At 46.6% G+C, this 20306-nt stretch overlaps 1 protein-coding gene across 1 annotated transcript in view; it reads right to left on the reverse strand.

Moving 5' to 3' along the window:
* LOC133212943 (xin actin-binding repeat-containing protein 1-like) overlaps positions 1 to 19858 on the reverse strand; it is a 33031-nt gene extending 13173 nt beyond the window's left edge. The window contains exons 1-5 of the mRNA XM_061354813.1: positions 19732 to 19858; positions 18248 to 18387; positions 16908 to 16962; positions 15099 to 15509; positions 14645 to 14726 (exon numbers count right to left, since the gene is read on the reverse strand). Coding sequence (XP_061210797.1) covers positions 14645 to 14726; positions 15099 to 15509; positions 16908 to 16962; positions 18248 to 18375 — 676 coding nt within the window. The 5' untranslated portion in view covers positions 18376 to 18387; positions 19732 to 19858. The remainder of the gene's footprint in view (positions 1 to 14644; positions 14727 to 15098; positions 15510 to 16907; positions 16963 to 18247; positions 18388 to 19731) is intronic.
* Positions 19859 to 20306: the final 448 nt, after the last annotated feature.

A 20306-nucleotide genomic window follows, 5' to 3' on the forward strand; every position in this document is an offset into this window, starting at 1 on the left:
TACCTTGGATTTAGAATCACAGAATCATAGAATAGTTAGGGTTGGAAAGGACCTTAGGATCATCAGGTTCCAACCCCCCTGCCATGGGCAGGGACACCTTGCTCTAAATCATATTACCCAAGGCCTCGTCCAACCTGGCCTTGAACACTGCCAGGGATGGAGCATTCACAACCTCCCTGGACAACCCATTCCAGTGCCTCACCACCCTAACAGGAAAGAATTTCCTCCTTATATCCAATCTGAACTTCCCCTGTTTAAGTTTTAACCCATTACCCCTTGTCCTATCACTACAGTCCCTAATGAAGAGTCCCTCCCCAGCATCCCTATAGGCCCCCTTCAGATACTGGAAGGCTGCTATGAGGTCTCCAAGCAGCCTTCTCTTCTCCAGGCTGAACAGCCCCAACTTTCTCAGCCTATCTTCATATGGGAGGTGCTCCAGTCCCCTGATCATCCTCATGGCCCTCCTCTGGACTTGTTCCAACAGTTCCATGTCCTTTTTATGTTGAGGACACCAGAACTGCACACAATACTCCAAGTGAGGTCTCACAAGAGCAGAGTAGAGGGGCAGGATCACCTCCTTTGACCTGCATGGTCTTTCCTTATCGTGGCTGTACACTGTGAGGACAGCACTAAAGCCTGTGCTGAATTCGCTGCAGAAAGATTTGAAGAGAGCTTTGAAAAATTTTGTCTGGGTGTCTCTTTTTACCTACATTGCTGGGGAGGCAAAAGGGGTCCAACAATCTGGAAAGCAGAAGCTTTCTTCTTAGCAAAATTATGAGGTTTGGCTAAGCCTCCCAATAAGAGCAATGGGGAGAGCTGGGGAGACTCAGCCTTGCGAGCTTTAAAGGAGAAAGAGAACCAAGCACAGACTTGCAGCCTTTCTGCTTGGTAAAATGAACACAAGCCCTTTGCAGGGGAATGGCCAAGCTGAAAAAACTTAAAAACTACAAGTAGGAGATGGGAGCACTTCTGTCTTCACTGCAAGGCAGGGACCTTGCCTAGGCTGACACAAGCATTGCTGTGCTGAACTCTCTCAGTGCTAAGTGCTTAACAAAAGCATCCTCATGTCCTAGAGCTGGACTGGTAACCTTTAACGGTCTACACCTTCCTCAGGATATAGGTATTACTACTGAGCTGACATAATTTGTATTGGCCCATGGGCCCTTGGGTTGAGATGCTGTATAGAGAAGAGCAATGCACCCCTCCAGCCAAGAAAGAATAATGCAGCAGAAGAAAGATTTCCAGCCCATGCAGTGGAAAATAGCACAGCCTCAGTGCTGCCTAATCCTTCACTCATCAGCTTCCATGGATGAAAGGCCACAGGGCTTCTGTTTTAATGATGGCTATAATTAGATACAACTCTTTTGTTGAAGCTTTCCCCTTATCACTGCCTTTGTTTTCTTTCCCCCCCCTCTCTGCTTCTCCTTTATGACATTTTTGCAGTTCACCGGCTATTCCCAGCCCTCTGCTTGCTTATCACTTCCCACAAAACTGCCTGCCTTAGATAGGGGCTGCTCAAACCCACCAGGCTGGCTCTGCACTTGTGGAATGTCTGGTGGCTCCATGCAGCTCTGCCTGATAAAACAGGCTGCTGCCACCCTCTAAATTGCTAATTATAGATAAGCTCAAAAGAACAACAGTTCATTCCACTAACGAAAAAGCCAAGCTGCCACATGTGTGCAGCTGATGGTGTCCAAGTGGCACCTAGGACATCTCAAGGGTTGTGAACTTGGTGCCACTGCATAGCATCCTCAGGAGGAAGGGAGCAAGGAGACTTCCCAGCTAGGGATGCTAAAGCAAAGTCAAAGTGTGTTATGCAGACTGGGCTTAGGGTGCTATTTGTCATGTATGAGATCGGTGGCATGGAAGTCCAGTTCAAGACCATGTTTCTGCCTTGCAGAGCAAAAGGGCGCCACTGGCACGTTTGGCATCCATTCCAGTGCTGAGTGATGCATCCTGCGCAGCGCTAATTGGCTAGCACTGACTGTGGCCCCAGGGATTTTAAACCTGATACTCCAATCATTAAAGCATCTGCAGTGAGCTAAAATAGAAGAAAAGAGCTCCTGAGGACCCTCTCCTCCTGTCCCACCCAGCGGCTGGCACCGTGGCCGATGGTGCTGCTCCCTAAGGGAAGGACATGGGGAATGCTCCTCCCTGCTGGGGTTTGCCTGGAAAATGTCCTTCATGCCAGCGTCTGGCGCCAGATGAATCTGCACATTTCATGTGGGGGGCTGAAATGTTAGGACTGTCCGTAGGGAGCAGCTGTTGGGGTTTCTTTAGCTCTTCCCTTGCCCCACCCCATGTATGTGCAGCTTAGGCTCAATTTACAGCCTCTCTGCCCCACAGGCTGCACCCCAGGCAGACAGGGAGGGCTGTAGGACCTGGAAATGCCTAATGGGGGAAAATAATTTCACATATTCATTTGTACTCACTGATCTTTCTAGACACAGGGGGAAAAGGCAAGGCAACACGGGGAAAGAGACTCTTAACTACTCATCTAAAAATTCACTCAGTTCCTTGTCATTATTGCCCATAAATCACTCATCTGCTCTATCTTCTGCTAAAGATAGTATTACAGGTCTCCTGAACTGCGATCATGTTACATCTGAAAGCCAACTCCCAACAAGCGGAAAACAAATCATTGACAAAACCCCTTCCCCTGAGAAAACCCCATCTCACCACCAACACATCAGCTCCAGCTCGCTCTGCTTTCTACTTAAACAGCTTTATCCTAGAGAGGAACAACACTACCCACCTGTTGGTGTCCACGACCTCTGCCGCTGGCCCTCCTTCGCAGCCCGGCTCCCACCACAAACCCCAGTGAGCTACTGAGCGCCTGAGTCACCTATTAAAAAAGGAAGCTGCAAGCTCAGCACCAGTCTCCTGGGTCGCCTGGCCAACCACATGTCATCGGCTTTGCTCCCAAAATCAGCCGCCCTGAGCAAACACAGCTGCTAAGCAAAGCCCTTTGTGTCACCCTGTGCACCCCACTGCAGCTTGTGTAATGGGGCCTGAGAGCTGCTGGGGCTCACACAAGGCTAGCACAAGCCGGAGGGAAAGCGATAAGCCAGTGGTGTGAGTTGTGGCAGGGTCCCTTCTCTATCCATTGCCCACCAAACGGACCAGTGCTCCGGTGAGCATCCCATTACAAACAGCCAAATCCAGCATCCTCCTCCATCTGCTCAGTGACTGCCTGACACTGCTCCTCTGAAGGTCAACTTTGGGTTTGCCATGGTGGCTGCTGGACCTCGCATGTTCTATGCCATGGAGCACATGTGTGTTATGGTCTCACTCCTTGGCTGTGCCATGGCTTGGGTACAGAAAGACACTATGGCACATCCCATAGTGCAGGACCCAAAGGCTGATACTCAAAGGCCAATGGGAGCAAAGAGACCCATACCCTGGAGCTTTTAGCACTGGAAAAATCAGGGCAGGGAAACAGCGATTTCTTCACATTGTGAAAGAGACTGACTTCCAGGGTGACAGAAAAGGAAATTCTCCTGTGTTTGTCATGCTCTGGCCTGCTGTTTCTTGGGAATTTGGAGCCATTTCTGCTATTCCTCCCTGCCTGGGATGGCCGTGGGTTACTTCTAATTGGGTGGTCACTACCAGTTCAGTCCACTGACTTAGGCTGTGTGGCTGGACATGGGTGCCCAATCCCACCTGCATGTCCCTGGCATGCATGTTGATGAAACCTCAGTAACACTCTGCCCTTTCCTGAAGCTGTGTCTCTATCCATGGGAACCCCATTTCTAAGTGCCTTTATTGTTGCATGTGAGAGCTGCATGTGCTAAATCACACCTACCCCATCCTCCTCCCAGCTTTGTCTCCCAGAGAATCGGTCCCCTGACAAAAGGGGCTCCTAAATGCCACCATCGCTTCACAGCTGGGCTGAGGGAATTTGCATGGATGGGTAAGCACCCATAAAAGCTGGCTGGAAAACCAGTGCTGCTGCTTAATCTGGGAGCCTGGCAGCCCATTGGGGGTGCTCAGTCAGCAGGGAGAGGTTTAAATCTCTGCCCCAACCCCTGTGCCGGCAACTCTGCTCCATGGGGAAGCTTTGTTGGAGGAGGTGAATGCTGAAGGTAGTGTGGGAAGTGGGGAAAGCTCCCTGTTGCCCTGGTCTGGAGCCTGCTGGAAGGGTGAGTGGTCCAGGGATGCTGCAGTGAAGGGTATGAGGGGAAGGGTAGTCCTGGGAGGGTGAGGGTTTGGGGAGAGGGGAGCATGTCTAGCTGTTTCTCATTAGCCTCATAACACACTTTTGAGGCTTTAGCACATGTTAAAATGTCAAGTGCTATTTTTTCCAAAGGAAGGGGATAAAAGATGGGACAGGGCTGCAAGAGGGACACATCAGTGGGGTTTCAGGCAGCTTCTAGTAAAGACTGAGGATCAGTGATGCTCTAAACCATTCTGCTTATCCTCATGGATACTCCCTCCTGGCCCCCAGATCACACTTCGCTCTGTTTGCAAACTGCAGTGTTTTCTCTCACTTTCAGTTCTACAAAGGATAGCGAGGATTTGAAATTCAAGCTTTTTCTTTTTGCCATGGATTGGCCAATTATGTGAGAGAGCGGCAACTGTAAACATGTAGGTTTGGTTGGTTATTGTTTATTCAAAGAAGTCATCTGGTTTTTGACTGTTCTAGTCCAAGCTAACTTTTTGTTATAACTGCAAGGGCTGGGAATCCACCTTTAAAAGTGAGAACTGAGATTTTCATATGCTCTCATACAGCTAACTAACAAAATCATACAACTTAACAACGCTTGTTTTCCTGATTCCCAGCTTTTATGAGTAGACCCAGTCCTTTCAGATATGTTTGTACAGCATCGTGTACAATAGATCCATAATTTGGAGGCTGGGTATCTCTGGTATAGATCATACAATGATCAATGCACATCTTTTTTTGATGTGTTTTATATATTTTCTATTTACATTTATGTAATTTATAAATTTATATTAAATTCCTAAATTTATAGGCAAATTTCTATAATTTATATTTTTTTATAAACCATTCTGTTTTGAAAGGGTTTAAGAAAGATTTTTGCACTGTCTGCAAGCCATATGTTGCAATCACTTGAGCAGCTCTGGCACATAGAGCTAATACGTGAATTCTGGGTGGGAAATGGGCTGAAAAGTGCCAGAACCAGAGGAAGGTGCCAAACAAGTAAGTAAAATAACATCATGTAACTAAACACCACTTGTGTTGAAAAGCAAATAAGGTTTCAAAAACCATTTCATGCTTTAGGAATTGTCTGCTAAATTATAGTCAAACAATTTTAATTTTCAAATCTGAAATGGGAGGGGGTGAAGGAAAACACGGTTACTGAAGAGCGTCTTGCTTCCTGCACTTGAGTTTCAGGTTCAGATCTCCCTACAATTTCCAGCACCTGCAAACTGGAGGTTCATGATCTTTAGTCACTTCTGCAAATGTTTTTAGCTCCTCACTGTCAACTGGACTTTCCTTTGCAGGAGCAACATCACAGCCCCCAGGTAATTTAAACAGCTCCTGAGAAGAGCTGGGAAAATATAGCCTCAGGCGGAGCTGAGGATCAGCCCCAAGGCACCTCGGGGCTATTTCTGGGCTTTGCAAAAATCTAGGAATGTGGAGGACTCTATTCCTGGTACCAAAAAATGCCAGGAAGCTCTGCTGAGAGACAGCTGTGAGTGGCATTGCTGCCTGGGGACGTGGGCTTCCCGAGTGGGCCAACTGATGTGATGCTGTGTTTCCTTTGACATCACCTGGGTCAGCTCCCCTGCTTTTGGGATACAAGGTGCCTACACAAGGCAGATGTAATCCTGACTATCCACTCAGCATTGCCTCATTGTGCGTGTTCCTCTGCTATTTGCAAAAGGTTAATAAAAGGCTGAGAGGCTGTTTAATAAATCACTCTCCTGGGCCGTGTATCCCTGGAATCTCAGTATCCAGCACTGCCCTCTGACAAGCTGGGGATCATGTATCACACCCTGGTCATGCCAGCACTGTTCTCGTACCCTCCAGTAACTGTTATTTACACAGGGTTTTTTCAGTGGAATGGTGATAAACACTCCCACCCCATGTCTAATGAGAGCTGTTTCTATTTCAATGTTTCTCTATTTCACCTGTCCCTGAATACTGGCTGGCAGCAGAACTATTTTCATCCCTAACTCCTCTGTATGCTCTGCCTTCTCCCATAGAGCAGCATCTCAGCCTTTGCACACCACAGTGCAGGATGACCATTCATGATAGCAGCTTTCCTCCCTCTAAAATCCCCTTCCCAAGGGAGAGCAACACCCAACTACCCACTGGAATAACCCCTGTCTGGGGAGAGGGTTTCTTGGCATGCCGTGAATACCAGACCTTTTAAGGGAAGCACTCTCTAACCACCGTGAAGAGACACCTTGGGAATGTCTGTGCAGGCATAAGTCTTGTGAGCACCACCAGCCGCACATCCTGCCTGGGATGCAGAACACAGCTGGGATCAGGGCTGTGGCATGCATCTTTAAGCATTTCTTTGCCATGCCATAGAGTTTACGCAGGGACATTGCATGGATACCATGCGGCTCTGAGGAGCTGTTGAGACCATGCCTTTGCTTTCTATTCTTATCACGGTGTTTCCATGCTGCTGTCAGCTATTTATCACTGACAGCCAAGAAAACTTAATACTGTTTTGGAAGAAAGAGTCACAGCCCCAAAAACTCTATCAGTATCCTTTAAAGAGAAAACCCCAACCCACTTGTAGCTATTGAGTTTCCCCTGCATTTCCATTTGTTTCTGAATAGAGCAAATTGCCAGTGAGAATACTGGGTAGGAGAGAAATAGTTGGCTTTAAAAAAGTAAAATGGCAGGTTGTACAGTACTTAATGCAGAGATTCCTGCTACCATGTTCAGACCCATAACTGGGTGTTTTGCCAGTACCAAAACAGGATTTTCATTCTCCTAGCAACAGGCTAGGGAATCTTTGCCTGTTTACCACCTTAAAGGAGGCTTTTGAATTCTGCAAAATACTGCACCTATTCAAGGGCTGAAGTCAGCCTTTGTAGGATGTTCCTATGAATTTCCAACCATGCTGGATCCCTTAACTGCCATGAGTGGATTATCTCCACTTTGCCTGAACAAGAACATAGGTTTTCATGTTTCACTTCTTGTCAAGGGATATCTGTACCTGAGGCACCAACTCCACATCTCTTTCCCTAAATTCCTGTTTCCTAATAAAAATCTGAATCTAGTGGGTGAAAACTGGAAACCTAGAGGGAAATGGGGGAAGTTAAAAGATTTCTGTTATTCTCACAGCAATCAATCAGCAGGATATGTACTTGAGAAGGAAACCTTAACCATCACTGAATGCATGACCAGAAAAATATTGCTTTCAACTCAGGCTGTTGGGGTCAGGCTCTTCACACAGTGACTGAGGAGCAGCACCATGGTCTGGACCTGGAGTCTGGCTCTTTTCTGCTGACACAAACCTTAGAGCTAAAAGGCCTCAGTAACTGGGAAATCGGGCATAAGAGACACACAAACGCACAAACAGGACATTTTCTGCTCTGACTTACAGAATGGCACATGTTTTTGGAGTTACTTTCCATACATAAGCACAAATAGGGAGTGGTATGGTAATATGAATGAGGCTAACCCAACAGGCTCAAGGGTCACAAATGCGTTTCTCAACCACCCCTGAAGACCAGAAGAGGAGGAGGGGAAGAAATTCCCTCTGTAACTAATCTTACATTGCCTCCTGTTCCCTAGGTGTGTAAAATGAAGCAAAGCTCATTTCCCTCTGAACAGTACACAGTTTAATGCCTTCTGCCTACCAGTCCTGAGCATGGTTTGGATCTGGAAGATGTCCCCTCCACCTGAGCAACCATCCAGCTCAACCAAATCCCTTACAGATCATTTCCCCTACTGCAGGTCACGGTGACCAGAGTCATGGTAAATAACCCTGTTTCTGGTGGAAAGAGTAGACACTGAAGTCTGGCCCTATGAATTTAAGCCCCAAAGCGAGGAATTTTAATATTCCTAACAGGAATATTGACAGGGGAAAAGTACACATGTACAATGCTCTGTTTCTGCCTTGAACATGCCCAATGCTCTGTTTCTGCCGTGAACATGCCCAAGTGCTCTACATGACGATGCTGAACCAAACTGAAGCCACTGTCCATGGAATACAGAGACAGCACCTTCTGCAGTAGAGGGTGGGATTTACCACGATCTAGGCCAACAAAATAAAATCCATGGCTTTGCATGAGCTGCAACATGGCTTTCATAAGATGAGGCGTTAAACGTCCTCATTTGCTCTGCATTTTAGCATCAGTCTGAGGTTCATATTCACACAACAGTTCACCCTGCTTAAGCTACCCCAAAATTACTTACAGGGAGGTCTCAGTAGTCCCAAAAGCTGTGTCACGCCGTAGACAGCCCCAGTGGAAAATCTATGTGAAACTCACAGCCGGAGAGCCCTTAGTGTATCCTATGAGGAGCCCTGCTCCACTCCCACACCCTCGGTCTTGTTCACTCCCAGTGGTCTCTGACAGCTGGTTTTATCAGGGAGTGCTGGGCTATGTTGAGAGGATGAAGTACGTGGTCTATTTTGGGAAGAGTGAAATTGCTCTTCCACCAGGCTGAGTCAATCATGAGCTTTAGCAATGCTACACAGAGGCTGGGGAACTCTGGGGGCCTGGCTTATTTTCAGAACTTATTCATTCAACGTACCTCTAGTGTAATCCAGTACAGGACAGGGGGTGCTTCAGGCAGTGGTGCAATGGGGAAGAGACATTTCCCTGACTCACTGTCATGTCCTCGGGGTGTGACCTGCAAGCAAGGCTGCCTTTGCCTCTAAAGCTAAAGCTTTAAGGGAAAAGTTGGGCAGGAGTCAGGTATTAGCTACATTTTCTGGTTCCCTATTTCCTCATCAGTTCCAGTATTTTAGAACCAAGAATGGGAAAAAGATATGCTAGGAAAGTGATGAGTAGCATGTATACCAAGATGGATGATTGAGTTATCTGCTTTATGGTCAGATGGGCATCACCCCCATCCCTGCAGTCCCTCTGTTAGCAATGTGGTGCTGCAGGTAACTGCTCAGGTTGGTGTTTGGAGAGGCATAGCAATAAAACACTCAGCCCCAGAGGGCTCTCAATGCTCTCAAAGCTCAGCTGAACAGTGCATGCTATTTTTTCTATAAATGGTTGGTACAGAGCTGGGGCCCCTGCCTTAGCAATGCTGATGTACAAATACAGACATCACCAGTGGCTCTGGGGCTTATTTTAACAGCCTACATTTACCAGGCTGGGAGAGCGATATGGATGTGGTACCCAGAAATGTTCTCACACTGGTTTACTTTTCTGACACCTTTAGAGAGTGAATGTTTGAGTAAATCACCACATGGCAATGAAAGGAGATATAGGTTTGGCTATGCCCGTAGCACAGGTCACCATCACCTGAGATAAAACACTCACTCAGAGGTGCTTAGGATCAAATCCAGGGCAAGGGCCACAAAAGACCCATGCTCGGTCCCACCCTGTTTGTACCTTCCCAGGCCATGGGACTGCAGCGATGAAGGAGAGATGCACAGATGTGAGCTGTGCTGGACCAGAGGGTCTCAAAAAATCCTATTTTATCTGCCAGAGTGGAAGCCTCTTAGCTTTGCTGTGTCCCAACTGACAGTCAGAGATACAAAGTACTGGTAGTTCCCTAAGGTCTTTCAGCCTCTCTGCAACGTGTCTGTACAGTGTGCGGCACAGGGGCATCTCCGTTACAGCCAAGCTCACTGGTCACATAAAGATCTCAGCAGTATTGTACTGAGTAGATGAAGCTCCAATGGGCCAAGCAACTCCGTGCTGCTGGTTTTACAGTTTGAGAGTCTTAAAATTTTTTGGTCCCCTTCTCCTGAATGCCTTTTCTGGAGTTTTACAGGGATGTTTGGAGAAGCTGTTACCCATCTTGTTTCCCCATGGTACCAGTCCCCTGGAGAGGATGCTATACACCAACCAGTCTGCAGTTCAGCATGTGACAAGTTTTCTTCGCCAGCTTCACACCACATCACATTACATCCAGCTCCAGATGATCATCTACTTCCACAAGGTTCCTAGAAGGGCCTGACTCCTCTTTTCTCTAGCCCAGTTTGGTTAAGCATCCTGCAAGGCTATGAATTACCAGTCCCTTGCTGCCTGCGTTAAGCCTAGTGCCTAGGGAGGTCATCACCCCTCCCAGAGTGATCTCCATGTTCTTTTTTTGCTTCTTTCAATGAATGAGGATAGAAGAAAAGAGCTAAATTAGAATGGGCTGAAATTTAACTGTCTGGGGGTGGTGGGAAACACAGCCTACCCTTGCTACTGCTGGGTGCTGAGGAGAAGACTGTACATTGTAGGTGATGGCTGTGAGTGAGGCGGCACTAAGCAGCTGAGGAGCTGCAGACTGAGGTGGTCTGTGGTGAGTGTATCCCATGATGTGAAGCAGGCAGTGAAAGATTTTGATAGGAGGGTGATAGACAGGTCTTTGGTCGCCAGCCAGGCTGTGAATCAGAGGGCTGGGCATGGCAGGGGCTGCCAGCAAACGTGTACCCATTCAGGTAGCATGAACTGGGTGGTGGTGTCAGCAAACACAGCGGCAGGCTGGGGACTGAGGTATTTTAGTTATTCCATAGGGGTGGAGGGACATAAAGGCAGGAGATGAAGGGCAGAGCATATCAGCTCAGTCAGCAGCTCATGGTGGGCATTCATGTGTGTCCTTGCAGCATGCACGTGCCCAGCAGGAGCACACAGGGTGCATGCATGTGTTTATGTGGAGCTCTCTCTTCATCTGCAACATATATTTGTCTATCTGTCTGTCTAGCTGCAGCATACAACGTATGTGTACAGGGGTGGTGGTCTGTCTGCATGCATGGCTGGCTGTCCACATTCCTACTGTCTCTGTCTCCATCCTTAGGTGGAGGACCCGGTCTGCTGTGGGTTGTGACTTCAGTCTGTGTCTCCCATCAGTGCCCTGTGAACTGCTCCTGCAAGCCTGTAACACCTGAGCTACCTGACAGCTCTGCACAGCTCCCAAGAGAAGGGTTTTGTCCTTTTGTCTAAAAGACAGTGACTAATTAAAAAGCAGGAAATAGAAATAAAAAACCCATCAGTGGTGCACTGTGATTTTCTGAGAAGTGCTGAGAGTGTGATAGGGAGAGACCAGCAGCCCTTGACTGAGATGGGGTGGCTCTTGCTGGGAGCTGAGAGAAGAGGGTAGCAGCTGCTCAGGAGGGGAAAGGCTCTTTAGGTTAGGTTGAGCGAGAGCAGAGACTAGGGCTCACAGGAAAAGCCACCTAGAAGGGACTACCCTGTTTTGACAAGCAGAGCTTGGCCAGGCATGAGCAGAAGCTGATTGCTCCCCTACTCTCCATGACTGCCTGAGAACAGCTGTACACTCCCATGTCAGCCCTCCAAAAGGTGCCTGTGATCCCAGCATCCCTGACTGGCTGTCACAGGGGTTGGGAGAGGTGAAAGGGGGTGGATGGCACCTGCTTCTCCCCCTTCTGTTTGTGATGTGAGGTGCTGTAGCCAGAGGGGCAGATGGATCTCACGGTTAAACAGTTTAAGTTTCCCTCTAGGCTGAGTTGCAGAGGCACAAAGCACTTAAGAGCTGGACAGGTCGGACACTTACAGAAGTCCCGACATTCAATTCCCACTTGTCGTGCTCATGAAAGGCAACTGCTGAAAGGGAAATGAGCTTTTAAGGATTATTTTGGCTGCAGAAGCCTGTATCATTGCAAGTGCCAGAGCTGCCTTGAACTCAGAGCCGTCTGTAGCATAAGCACAGCCTTTTATCTTAAATCAGCATTTTCCTGCTGCCTTTCAGATCTTTCCAGTTCATTGGTGATGTTTTCCAAACCCGTCTGCGGAACAAGGCGCTGAAGAAGGGGGGATGCTGGCTGAAAGGTCACAGAGAGATGGAGGGTGATAGCCTCGCTCCACTGCTGCGGCTGAGACCTGGTGTCCGGTGGGTGCTGCGCAGCTTCATCCTTGCAGAGACCGATTTGGGGACCGAAGTGGGACTGTTTCGTTGTCGCTAGATGGCACCGCACCCCCTTGCAGGAGAAAGAACGGGTGCTACAGCGAGCAGAGGAAAACATCCCCTACCAAGCAAACGTTTAACTGAGCTTGGGTCTCCGTGCACGCAGGATGGGGGAGCCCTCTCCTTCGCCTCCTCTCCTTGCTGTGTAAATTCCCAGCGGGCAGAGGTCGAAAGGAATACAGAATAGAAAGGGGGAGGAGGGAATTAAATGTCTTTTGGAGGCTGCCTGGGTGCTCTGCAATTTGCAGTCATGTCAGGCTCCTGTTTCATCTTTGCACTGCACTGAGGTAACATCCTTGTGTGCCCTTCACCCGAAAACACTGAATAACGGAGCTATATTAATACATACATGCACAAGCATATGTGTGTGTGTAGGTGGGGGGATGGCATGCCTGCATGTGTGATGCTCTTTTTTGTTTCTTGGCTGTGATTTTCCTCTCTTTGATTGCCAAAATTCATCTTGAAGTTGTTAATTTTTAAACCCAGAGTACTCAGGAGACTCTACCTGCAGCAAATTAACTGGTGCCTTCTCCTTTTTAATATTAAAGCACTCAAGCTTTCAACTATTTCCCTTTGGGAAAAATGGTTCCTTGATTTGCCATCTTCCTTCCTTGAAAGTATTTTGCTCTACAGTGTAAGTAAGTCTTCCAGTGCTCAGTTTAATCTCATTATTGTAAACTGTAGCCACTTGGACCTCTTTAATTTGTGACTTGATAACGTCTTTGTTGGCAGCTTTCTCTGGATCATTTGATATTGTCAGCATGGCTGGGGATGTAGCCCCGCTGGTTTAGCTGCCTGGGAATGGGCTTATCTAAGGGATCTAGCAGCCTTCCTATTTCAGCAATGCTCAGGACTCCAGCAGTGACTCAGAGGTGATGATGCCATGTCTGGGAAGAGGTACAACAACCAGTGCTTTGAATTCATTTGTAGTTATTCGGGTCTGAACTGTTGCATGGGCATGTGTTCACTGGTAAGCCAAATATCAGTCAGTAGAGCTGCTTTGAACACTGCCAAGCTGTTATCCTCCATATCACAGCATCCAACACCTGAGAACATGCTCTGTGCTTAACCTTACAACATTGTGTGGCTTCAAACCGTTTGAGACTGCCTTCCCCATCTCAGGTCACTGTACTGAGCTGGTGTCCCCTCATCAGCCTTGAGGAAGGGCTGTGGGTGATGGTGAGTACACCAAGAAAAGCAAAGGTATAACCCAAGACATGTCTTGTCCCAGAAGAGATATGGGACAGCTGGTTCCTGGACTTTTTTAGGAAGCATTACAACTCCTGTCTCTGAGCAAATCCAGCACCTACATCAGAGGTAGCTGTCATACTCCCAGCTCCCTGGCTGCAATTGCCTCCCAGAGGATACCACAGCACACAAAACCTAGCCCTACTAAAAGAAGCATCGCAAAAGACAACATGAAGTGTTTCCTATTACAAGGCCTTTTGAGTCAGGGGCTAGAGAGTGGTGTAAGGTTCTAAAATAGATCATGATTCATCATTTGCCAGCCAGAGGAAAAGATGTTCCTTGCGCTGTAAAAGGCACACTGCAGCTAATACTGTGATAGTGTCTATCAAGATAGCATGGTGACTTCACGTGCTTTGACATTAAAATAAAATCACAGCAGCACTGTGGAAACTTCAGCTTCTTCCTTCATCTGTGTGCTCATGTAAGACACTTCCTTCCCATGCAGTTGGGTAACTAAATACAGTGTCCCAAATCCAGGCAGCATGTGATTTATCTTTTTAAAATTATTTCCCTTCTTATGTAAGAGACAAAGAAAAGAACAAATCATAGATAGATGGGATATGGAGTCCCTGGATTCCTAATCCAGGCCCAAAGAAGGCAGGAGGGCCCATTGGTCTCAAATCCAGTCATTATAGGATTTTTCTGAGAGCTGTTTCTTCCTGCTCCACATCAAACAGAGAAGTTTGGTAAAATTCAACCCTTTCCCATGAGAAGCTTCATCTTGGATCTCTTGCTGTTCTCAGATACCTGTTGCCCTGAAATATCCTTTACCTGCTTTAGTCCCGATGATATCATATCATTAGGGATCACTTACATGCTGTGTCTTCAGCCAAGGATGACTGCGTCTAACGCACCACTGCTGCCAAATTCAAAAGGAGCCCAGCCAAGACTCCTTAGCTTGGTAGAAAGGAGCCTCTCCTTTTTCCTATTCTCAGGGCTGAGGTGCAGGAAGATGTTACTCAACCCAAACTAAACATGGATGTGCTTTTGCCTTGGTATTTAATACCAGTTATTTTAAAATGCTGGGATAATAGCACAGGGAGTCAGCATGGCTCTGTGGACACATCACTGGTCCAGATCCCAGCTGTGCTGGGATTTGCCAGCTTCATACAATGGGACTGATCAGGGCTGGAAGGCTGCAGTCATGGTGGGGTCATCTGCTTTCTGTTCTTCCTGTCCTTGGCCACACTCCTGTGGGGCCAGACCTTGCAATACCCGCACCATCCCCAGCCAGAATTGTCAGTCTCTGCTATGGGACTACATGGGAAATACAACTTTGCACAAGGACCAAGTAAACTCTTCCCAGTTGCAACTACAGAGCCAGCAGTAGAATAGCAATGATGAGTGGTAACCAAAATCAATCCAACTCACAGCTTTTGCCTGTGGTTGAGCCATCAGCTGTATCCAGCACCGAGGAGATGATCGCCTGCTTGTGGCGGGACAGCTTGCCTCCCTGTATGGGAATGACAACAGGGAAGCAGGTAAATGCCCATAAATAGAGAAGAACTGCACAAAGCCCAAGTGCAGGGAAGGTGTCTGCACCAGAGGCCCTGAAGTTGCCTCCGTGTATTGTGTGGTTTGGACTTCTCTTCCTGTAGACCTGATCCAGCCTTGGGTTTGCTCTGTTCTCCTCAAGGACAGTGCTTCATCTGCTCCTCCCTGCCTCCATAGAAAGTCAGGCTTCCACAGAGCAGCCCGCATGCCCAAGTATTTGTGTCAGTGAATGATGAAGTACTGCCATGAAGCACAAGTATTTATAAGTATGACTCTGGACACCCAAATTAAATAAATGTCCAGGAGCTTCCTAAGAAGAGCACCTACTAACCTTTGCAGTAGACTCTTTCCATTTGATGGTGACAGGACTCCTTTGTGCCTTCCTCTGGATGCTCTGAAGAGAGGAAGGGAAGGATGGGTCTTTATGGGCTTTGGTGTCTGTGCTCAGGGATTGGATTGTTGTCATGATTCTGGCATCATCCACCCTCTTCCTCAAAATGCCACTGGGTGATGGTGTGTTCATTGAAGCAGAAGGTAAACTCTTACACTGTGGAGTGGCTTTAGGAGTGTCAAAGATGGTCAGGAGTCCTTTGAGATTTCTTGTTGGGGCACTGATATTAGGGAAGGGAAGATCTTCCATGGACTTGCTTGAGCATATACCATTGGGATGGCTTTGAGAAAAGGCATAATTCTTCCCCATTGGACTGACGTTAGTTTGTGATAGATATCTTCTCTCCATGAGCTAAAAAACACGAAACAAACATCAAAATAGACTCATAGCTAACTTCAATAATATAGCTTCTGAAATCTTTATTTCCCGCTTTTCTATCCAAGCATTACATCTGTTGACTTTTGGGGACCAAAGAGTGCCCCATCTCTTTCTGCTCTATGTTCTCTGGAGTAAATGTCAGGGACACATCTAAATTCCAGCCCTTTTTGAAGTGTGGAAGAATTTTCTGTTATGCTTATTTCCAGTGCAGCCTCCTGATCTGTCCATGGTCATGCAGGAAAACCTTGGAGTAGTAAAAATATGATCAATGATTAACTTCCCTCTTAGATCATTGTTTTATCCCCATCTCCATCCTTTTCCTCTAGAAAATTATGTTTCCAAACAGTCAGGAGATTCCCCTCTCTGTAATTTCATCGGAAACCTCCAGTTTCTTAAAAAACTGGACTGAAAACATTATTTTTTTTTCAGATTCTGTCTTTTTGTAATGAGGTGCAATTCAGCTTTCTCTGATCCTGATCAGTGGGACTCAAGCCTGTCTTCAGCAGAGAAACTTCATGAAGTCCAGAGCATCTGGCTTCCAGTGTGTGATTTTATCTTTGTTATTCCAGGTTGTTAAGGGCCCTTATCACAAAGCAGGACCCATCGTGCAAACACAGAGCCAAGATCTGCATCTTCTACCTGTGAGTCTGCAATCAAAATATGCTATAAAGGACACTGGTAGGGGGAAGATGCACCTTTGTCATAATGTGAGAGCAGTAGTCACAGCTTCTAGTTAAGGGGGAACTCAGTTTAAGATGTTGAAATGTAGACCTTTAAATGCAGTTGTGAGAAAAATCTACTTGTGAACTTGATGTCTAAGTCCCATTGCAGTCAAAAGCACCAAAAAAGTGATCTCTGCACTCTAGGGTAAGATAACAGAAATTACACTAAGTATCTGTGTTCTTTGTTAGATGGGTAGTGTTATATGAGATACATGGAGTAACCTCCAGCTGCTGATGGAGGAGGGCAGAGATGCCTCAGTGTTATGTTTGTCAGCCCAGTGTGTTTGTCTGGGTGCCTTGATAATTTTGTGTGTCTTTGCCTCAGTCTGGATCCTTCCCTTGCTTTCTAACCAGTACTAAATCCTTTGACAGGTCTTACACCTCTTTATGACCTTCCATTAGCGTCAATCCCCTCAGTTTATTCACTCCAGAACAATCTGAATAGATGAAGATTACTTCCCATCCTGCAGCATCTTACGTGTGTCAGTCCATCTGTACATTCTAAAAGGGGGTTGGATATGACCTATCCTGAGATGTCCCCAGAACAGCATCAGATATTGAAAAAAGAACATAGGTTTTTGACAAGAACTGGAGCATTATGTTGTTAGGACATGCTCTGTCCCACCTGCTTTGAGCCTCTGGCTCTCACCTTGGGATGTTCCTGCTTAGACATGTTGCTTTCACAGTCCAGGATGCTCTGGTATCTGCAGAGAAGACAAGAGATGTCACTTTAATCCCTTCTTAGCCTGAATGTATTTTTCCATATAGCAGACAGGCTCTTTCTACCTTCCTCTACTCTCTAGAAAATACCAAATCCAATAGACTTCAAATGCAATCTGAAGAGTGAGACCATGTGAACCTTCCCACCCCGCAAGCAGATTGGGTTGAAGTCTAATGGATTAGTTCATTTCAGTGCTGCTAGGTCCAGCACGACCCCTCTCCTCCCAAGCTCCATGGAGACATGTTCCTAGAGCACCCGTCTCCCCACTGGTAGAGGATGTGTTGGGGGGGGGGGAGTGTGTATTGGCTGAACATGGTGTATTATTGCACTTTGCTGATACATGGCTTGCAACTGGAGTCAGACTTTCCAGAAGGTCAATGCATTGTTTATTTATTCAGCTTTAACCTAATGTTAAGGGATTTATCAAGTCAGTATATGACTTAATATAACACCAATGATGAGGGAGACCTCTGTAGGAGAAGCCACCTTCCTCCTCTTCCTTGCTGTGGGGAGTGCACTTTCAGCTTTCTCTAAAGACCCTGCCAGATAGATGGCTATTTACAGTGAAAACTGAACAAGTTTGGGATATACAGAACTAAACTGTCCCTAGGGGAAGTTCAAGAGACTGTCTTGACAGCTGCTCTGTCACTCTTATGTTGAGGAAGATGTACTTCAGGTTCTGTTCCTAATCTTATTTGTCTCACTCTAAGCAATGCTGTGGTCTGACCTCAGTTATGGGCTGTAACCAGAAGAGAAATCAGCCCTTAAAGGGCTTGGGTTGAAATGTGTCTCTCCCTGGAGCATTTTGGTTAGAGACAGTTGAGAGAAACCAGGAAGGGATGAAATGCCCACAGCCCTCTTGTTTCCCTATTAGCTTATCTCTCCCGCATTTGCTTGTTTCCCTCATGGCACCTTACAGACTATCAAGAGTAAAAGCTTTAGTTATCTATCTGGGAATGCTCCTGTCATTAGGGTGGAGGGCAAATTCTTCCGTGTCATTGTATTTGGGGAAGTTTGTTGAATGCATCTGGCTTTTAAATCAGGATTTGTCTTCCAAGACTTAGTAATGCATTGGTAATATATAATAGCTAAGAGCAGTTATGGCAGGAAAGTGCTTGCCTCCATCTTCAGACTTGATGTGCTGGGACAGTGTGCTTGGGAAAGACCTTATCTGAGTGTGATTTGTTTTTCATGGAGGTGGGAAAAGGAAAATCTGTCCTGGAGCCCCCCAGGTCTAAGGTGAGCTGCAACCATAGATAACTGCCTACCTGGCAACCAGTTCAGAGACGGACACAGATTTTCTCAGCACAACTGCTCTGTGCTCTGGATTGCTCCTTGGAGAATGGCACAGAAAAGGCAAGGACTGAGCTGGCCTCAGCTTCTCAGCTTTTTCCATGTTCTCCGTCTGCTGGCATCGAAGCGAGAGAGCAAAGGTTATGGTGCTGGATGTGAAGATCCAGGGAAAAGAGGCCAACAATTATTGCATTCATCTCCACCCATGGGATCAGTGCATCAGTAAAAGGCTGTGGAACAAATGGTGTCTTCACTGATACATCTGCAAACCTCATCATGTAAATTCACTCTTGAAAAAATAAAACAGAGTTAAAGAAGACACAATTTAAATTAAATTACCCCTAATAGAGGGAACAGGTCTTTTCCACCTTTGCCTACCACTTTTTTTGTTCTTTTAGGTTGCTCAGTTCATCTCTGTAACAGGGAGGGAATAAAAACCAGATGAACTTGAGCTTTAAATAACTTAAAAATGATTTGATGAAAATTTTGTGTGTGTGTCATTGGTTAAAATTTTCTTCTGTTTCCAATGTTGCACAGACCCAAACCAGATCTGAATTCAGGCAGTAACTGGAGAATTAAGCACCTCTTGGGCTCTTCTGCCAAAAATGTTCTTGTTTTCCAGCCTTCAGAAATGCGTAGCATAAGTCTCAGGCATTGGATTTGCAATGACTGATCTGACACTTGGAAGTACATCAGGTCATCTGGGGTTCATTTTCTGAACTTAGACAGAGCTCTAGGGACCTATAAGTTATATGTGATTCCTCTTTAATTACTGACACAGACATTCGAACTACAGGATTATTAGATACTTAAGGTTTTGAAAGCACTTCTTTTAAAAGCCATGTTGCTTGCAAAATAGGTTTCATAAGCAACTTCTATTGCACTGGCCTATTTGGCCTCCACCTGTCCACCCATCCACTTCCATGCGCAGTCAGGAGGGGCAGTTTTCTGGGGGATATGGGTGTCATACAGCAATTTGTGAATCTCTGCCTCCACTCCCATGCCTTTAAGAGAGCTGAAATTAAGACGAGAGGGAAGGAGACATATTTGTCACTAGTTGCTTTAGAAATTCCCTTTATTTTGTTTTCCAGGTCATTTCCCATGATGTTAGAGAAGAGAAAGATTTGTTAGATCACAGGCTCCCACCTCCCACAGTCCAGGGATTGCTTCCCATGTTTTGCTGTGGTGTCTAACATTAAACAATTCCAGGTGAAAAGTCCTCGAGGGATTTAGTTTGTGGCAGAACGAGCCTGTTACAAGGGAAGTGTTCCTTGATTTTCCATTTATATCCCCCTTTTTCCTTAAATACAGTACAGGCAGTTGATGGAAATGCTCTTGTCAGCCCACCCTGAACAGTTCCCACAATCAGCACAGCATCCCCCAGTTGCTAAGGATTTTTCTGATATTAATTCATTCCATCTTGTGTGATCTGGGAGGGTTTTTATGTAAAATCACTTACATGCTAGAGTGCTTTCCTCCACCCGAGATCTGCCATTTGATAGTCTCCTTGGGGCTCTTCAGTACCACACTTCTGACGCCTTCCTCTTCCCCTTCTTTACAGCACAGGAGGCAAAGTCCCTTGGCAAAGCTGCAATTAAATATTAAAAGCTGATGTGCAAATGGGGATTGTGTGTGAGAGAGAGAGCTGGCACTGAAGAGCGGAGGAGATGAAGCCTCCTCCCTGCTCCTGTAAGCCATTATTGAGGTCTCATTCTCCTCTATAAAGACACTGGGTAGATTCAGATCCCATCTGGGGCACCAACAGCCATCTAGACCCACAGCTAGATCCTGATTAAGGTAGAAATCTGCTGGAATCCACCTCCCCATCTTGTCTCAGGTGGAATGGAAATTATCTCCTGTGCATGGGGATTTTAAAATGGATGCTTCTGGCACAAGTCGTACCTTCATCCTCCAAATCAGTGAGCTTTTCTAGCTCAGCCAGTGGTCCCCTGTGCTTGTGGCTTTGCTGGGGATGCATGACCTGCAGAAGAGAGCATCCTTCTGGGATGTTTACAGCTCAAGGGACTTCACTGC

The sequence above is a fragment of the Neopsephotus bourkii genome, unplaced genomic scaffold (genome assembly GCF_033783945.1).
Source record: "Neopsephotus bourkii isolate Nb327-2 ecotype Australia unplaced genomic scaffold, CSIRO-AGI_Nbou_v1 NB_745, whole genome shotgun sequence".
NCBI classification, from domain to species: Eukaryota; Metazoa; Chordata; class Aves; order Psittaciformes; family Psittacidae; genus Neopsephotus; species Neopsephotus bourkii.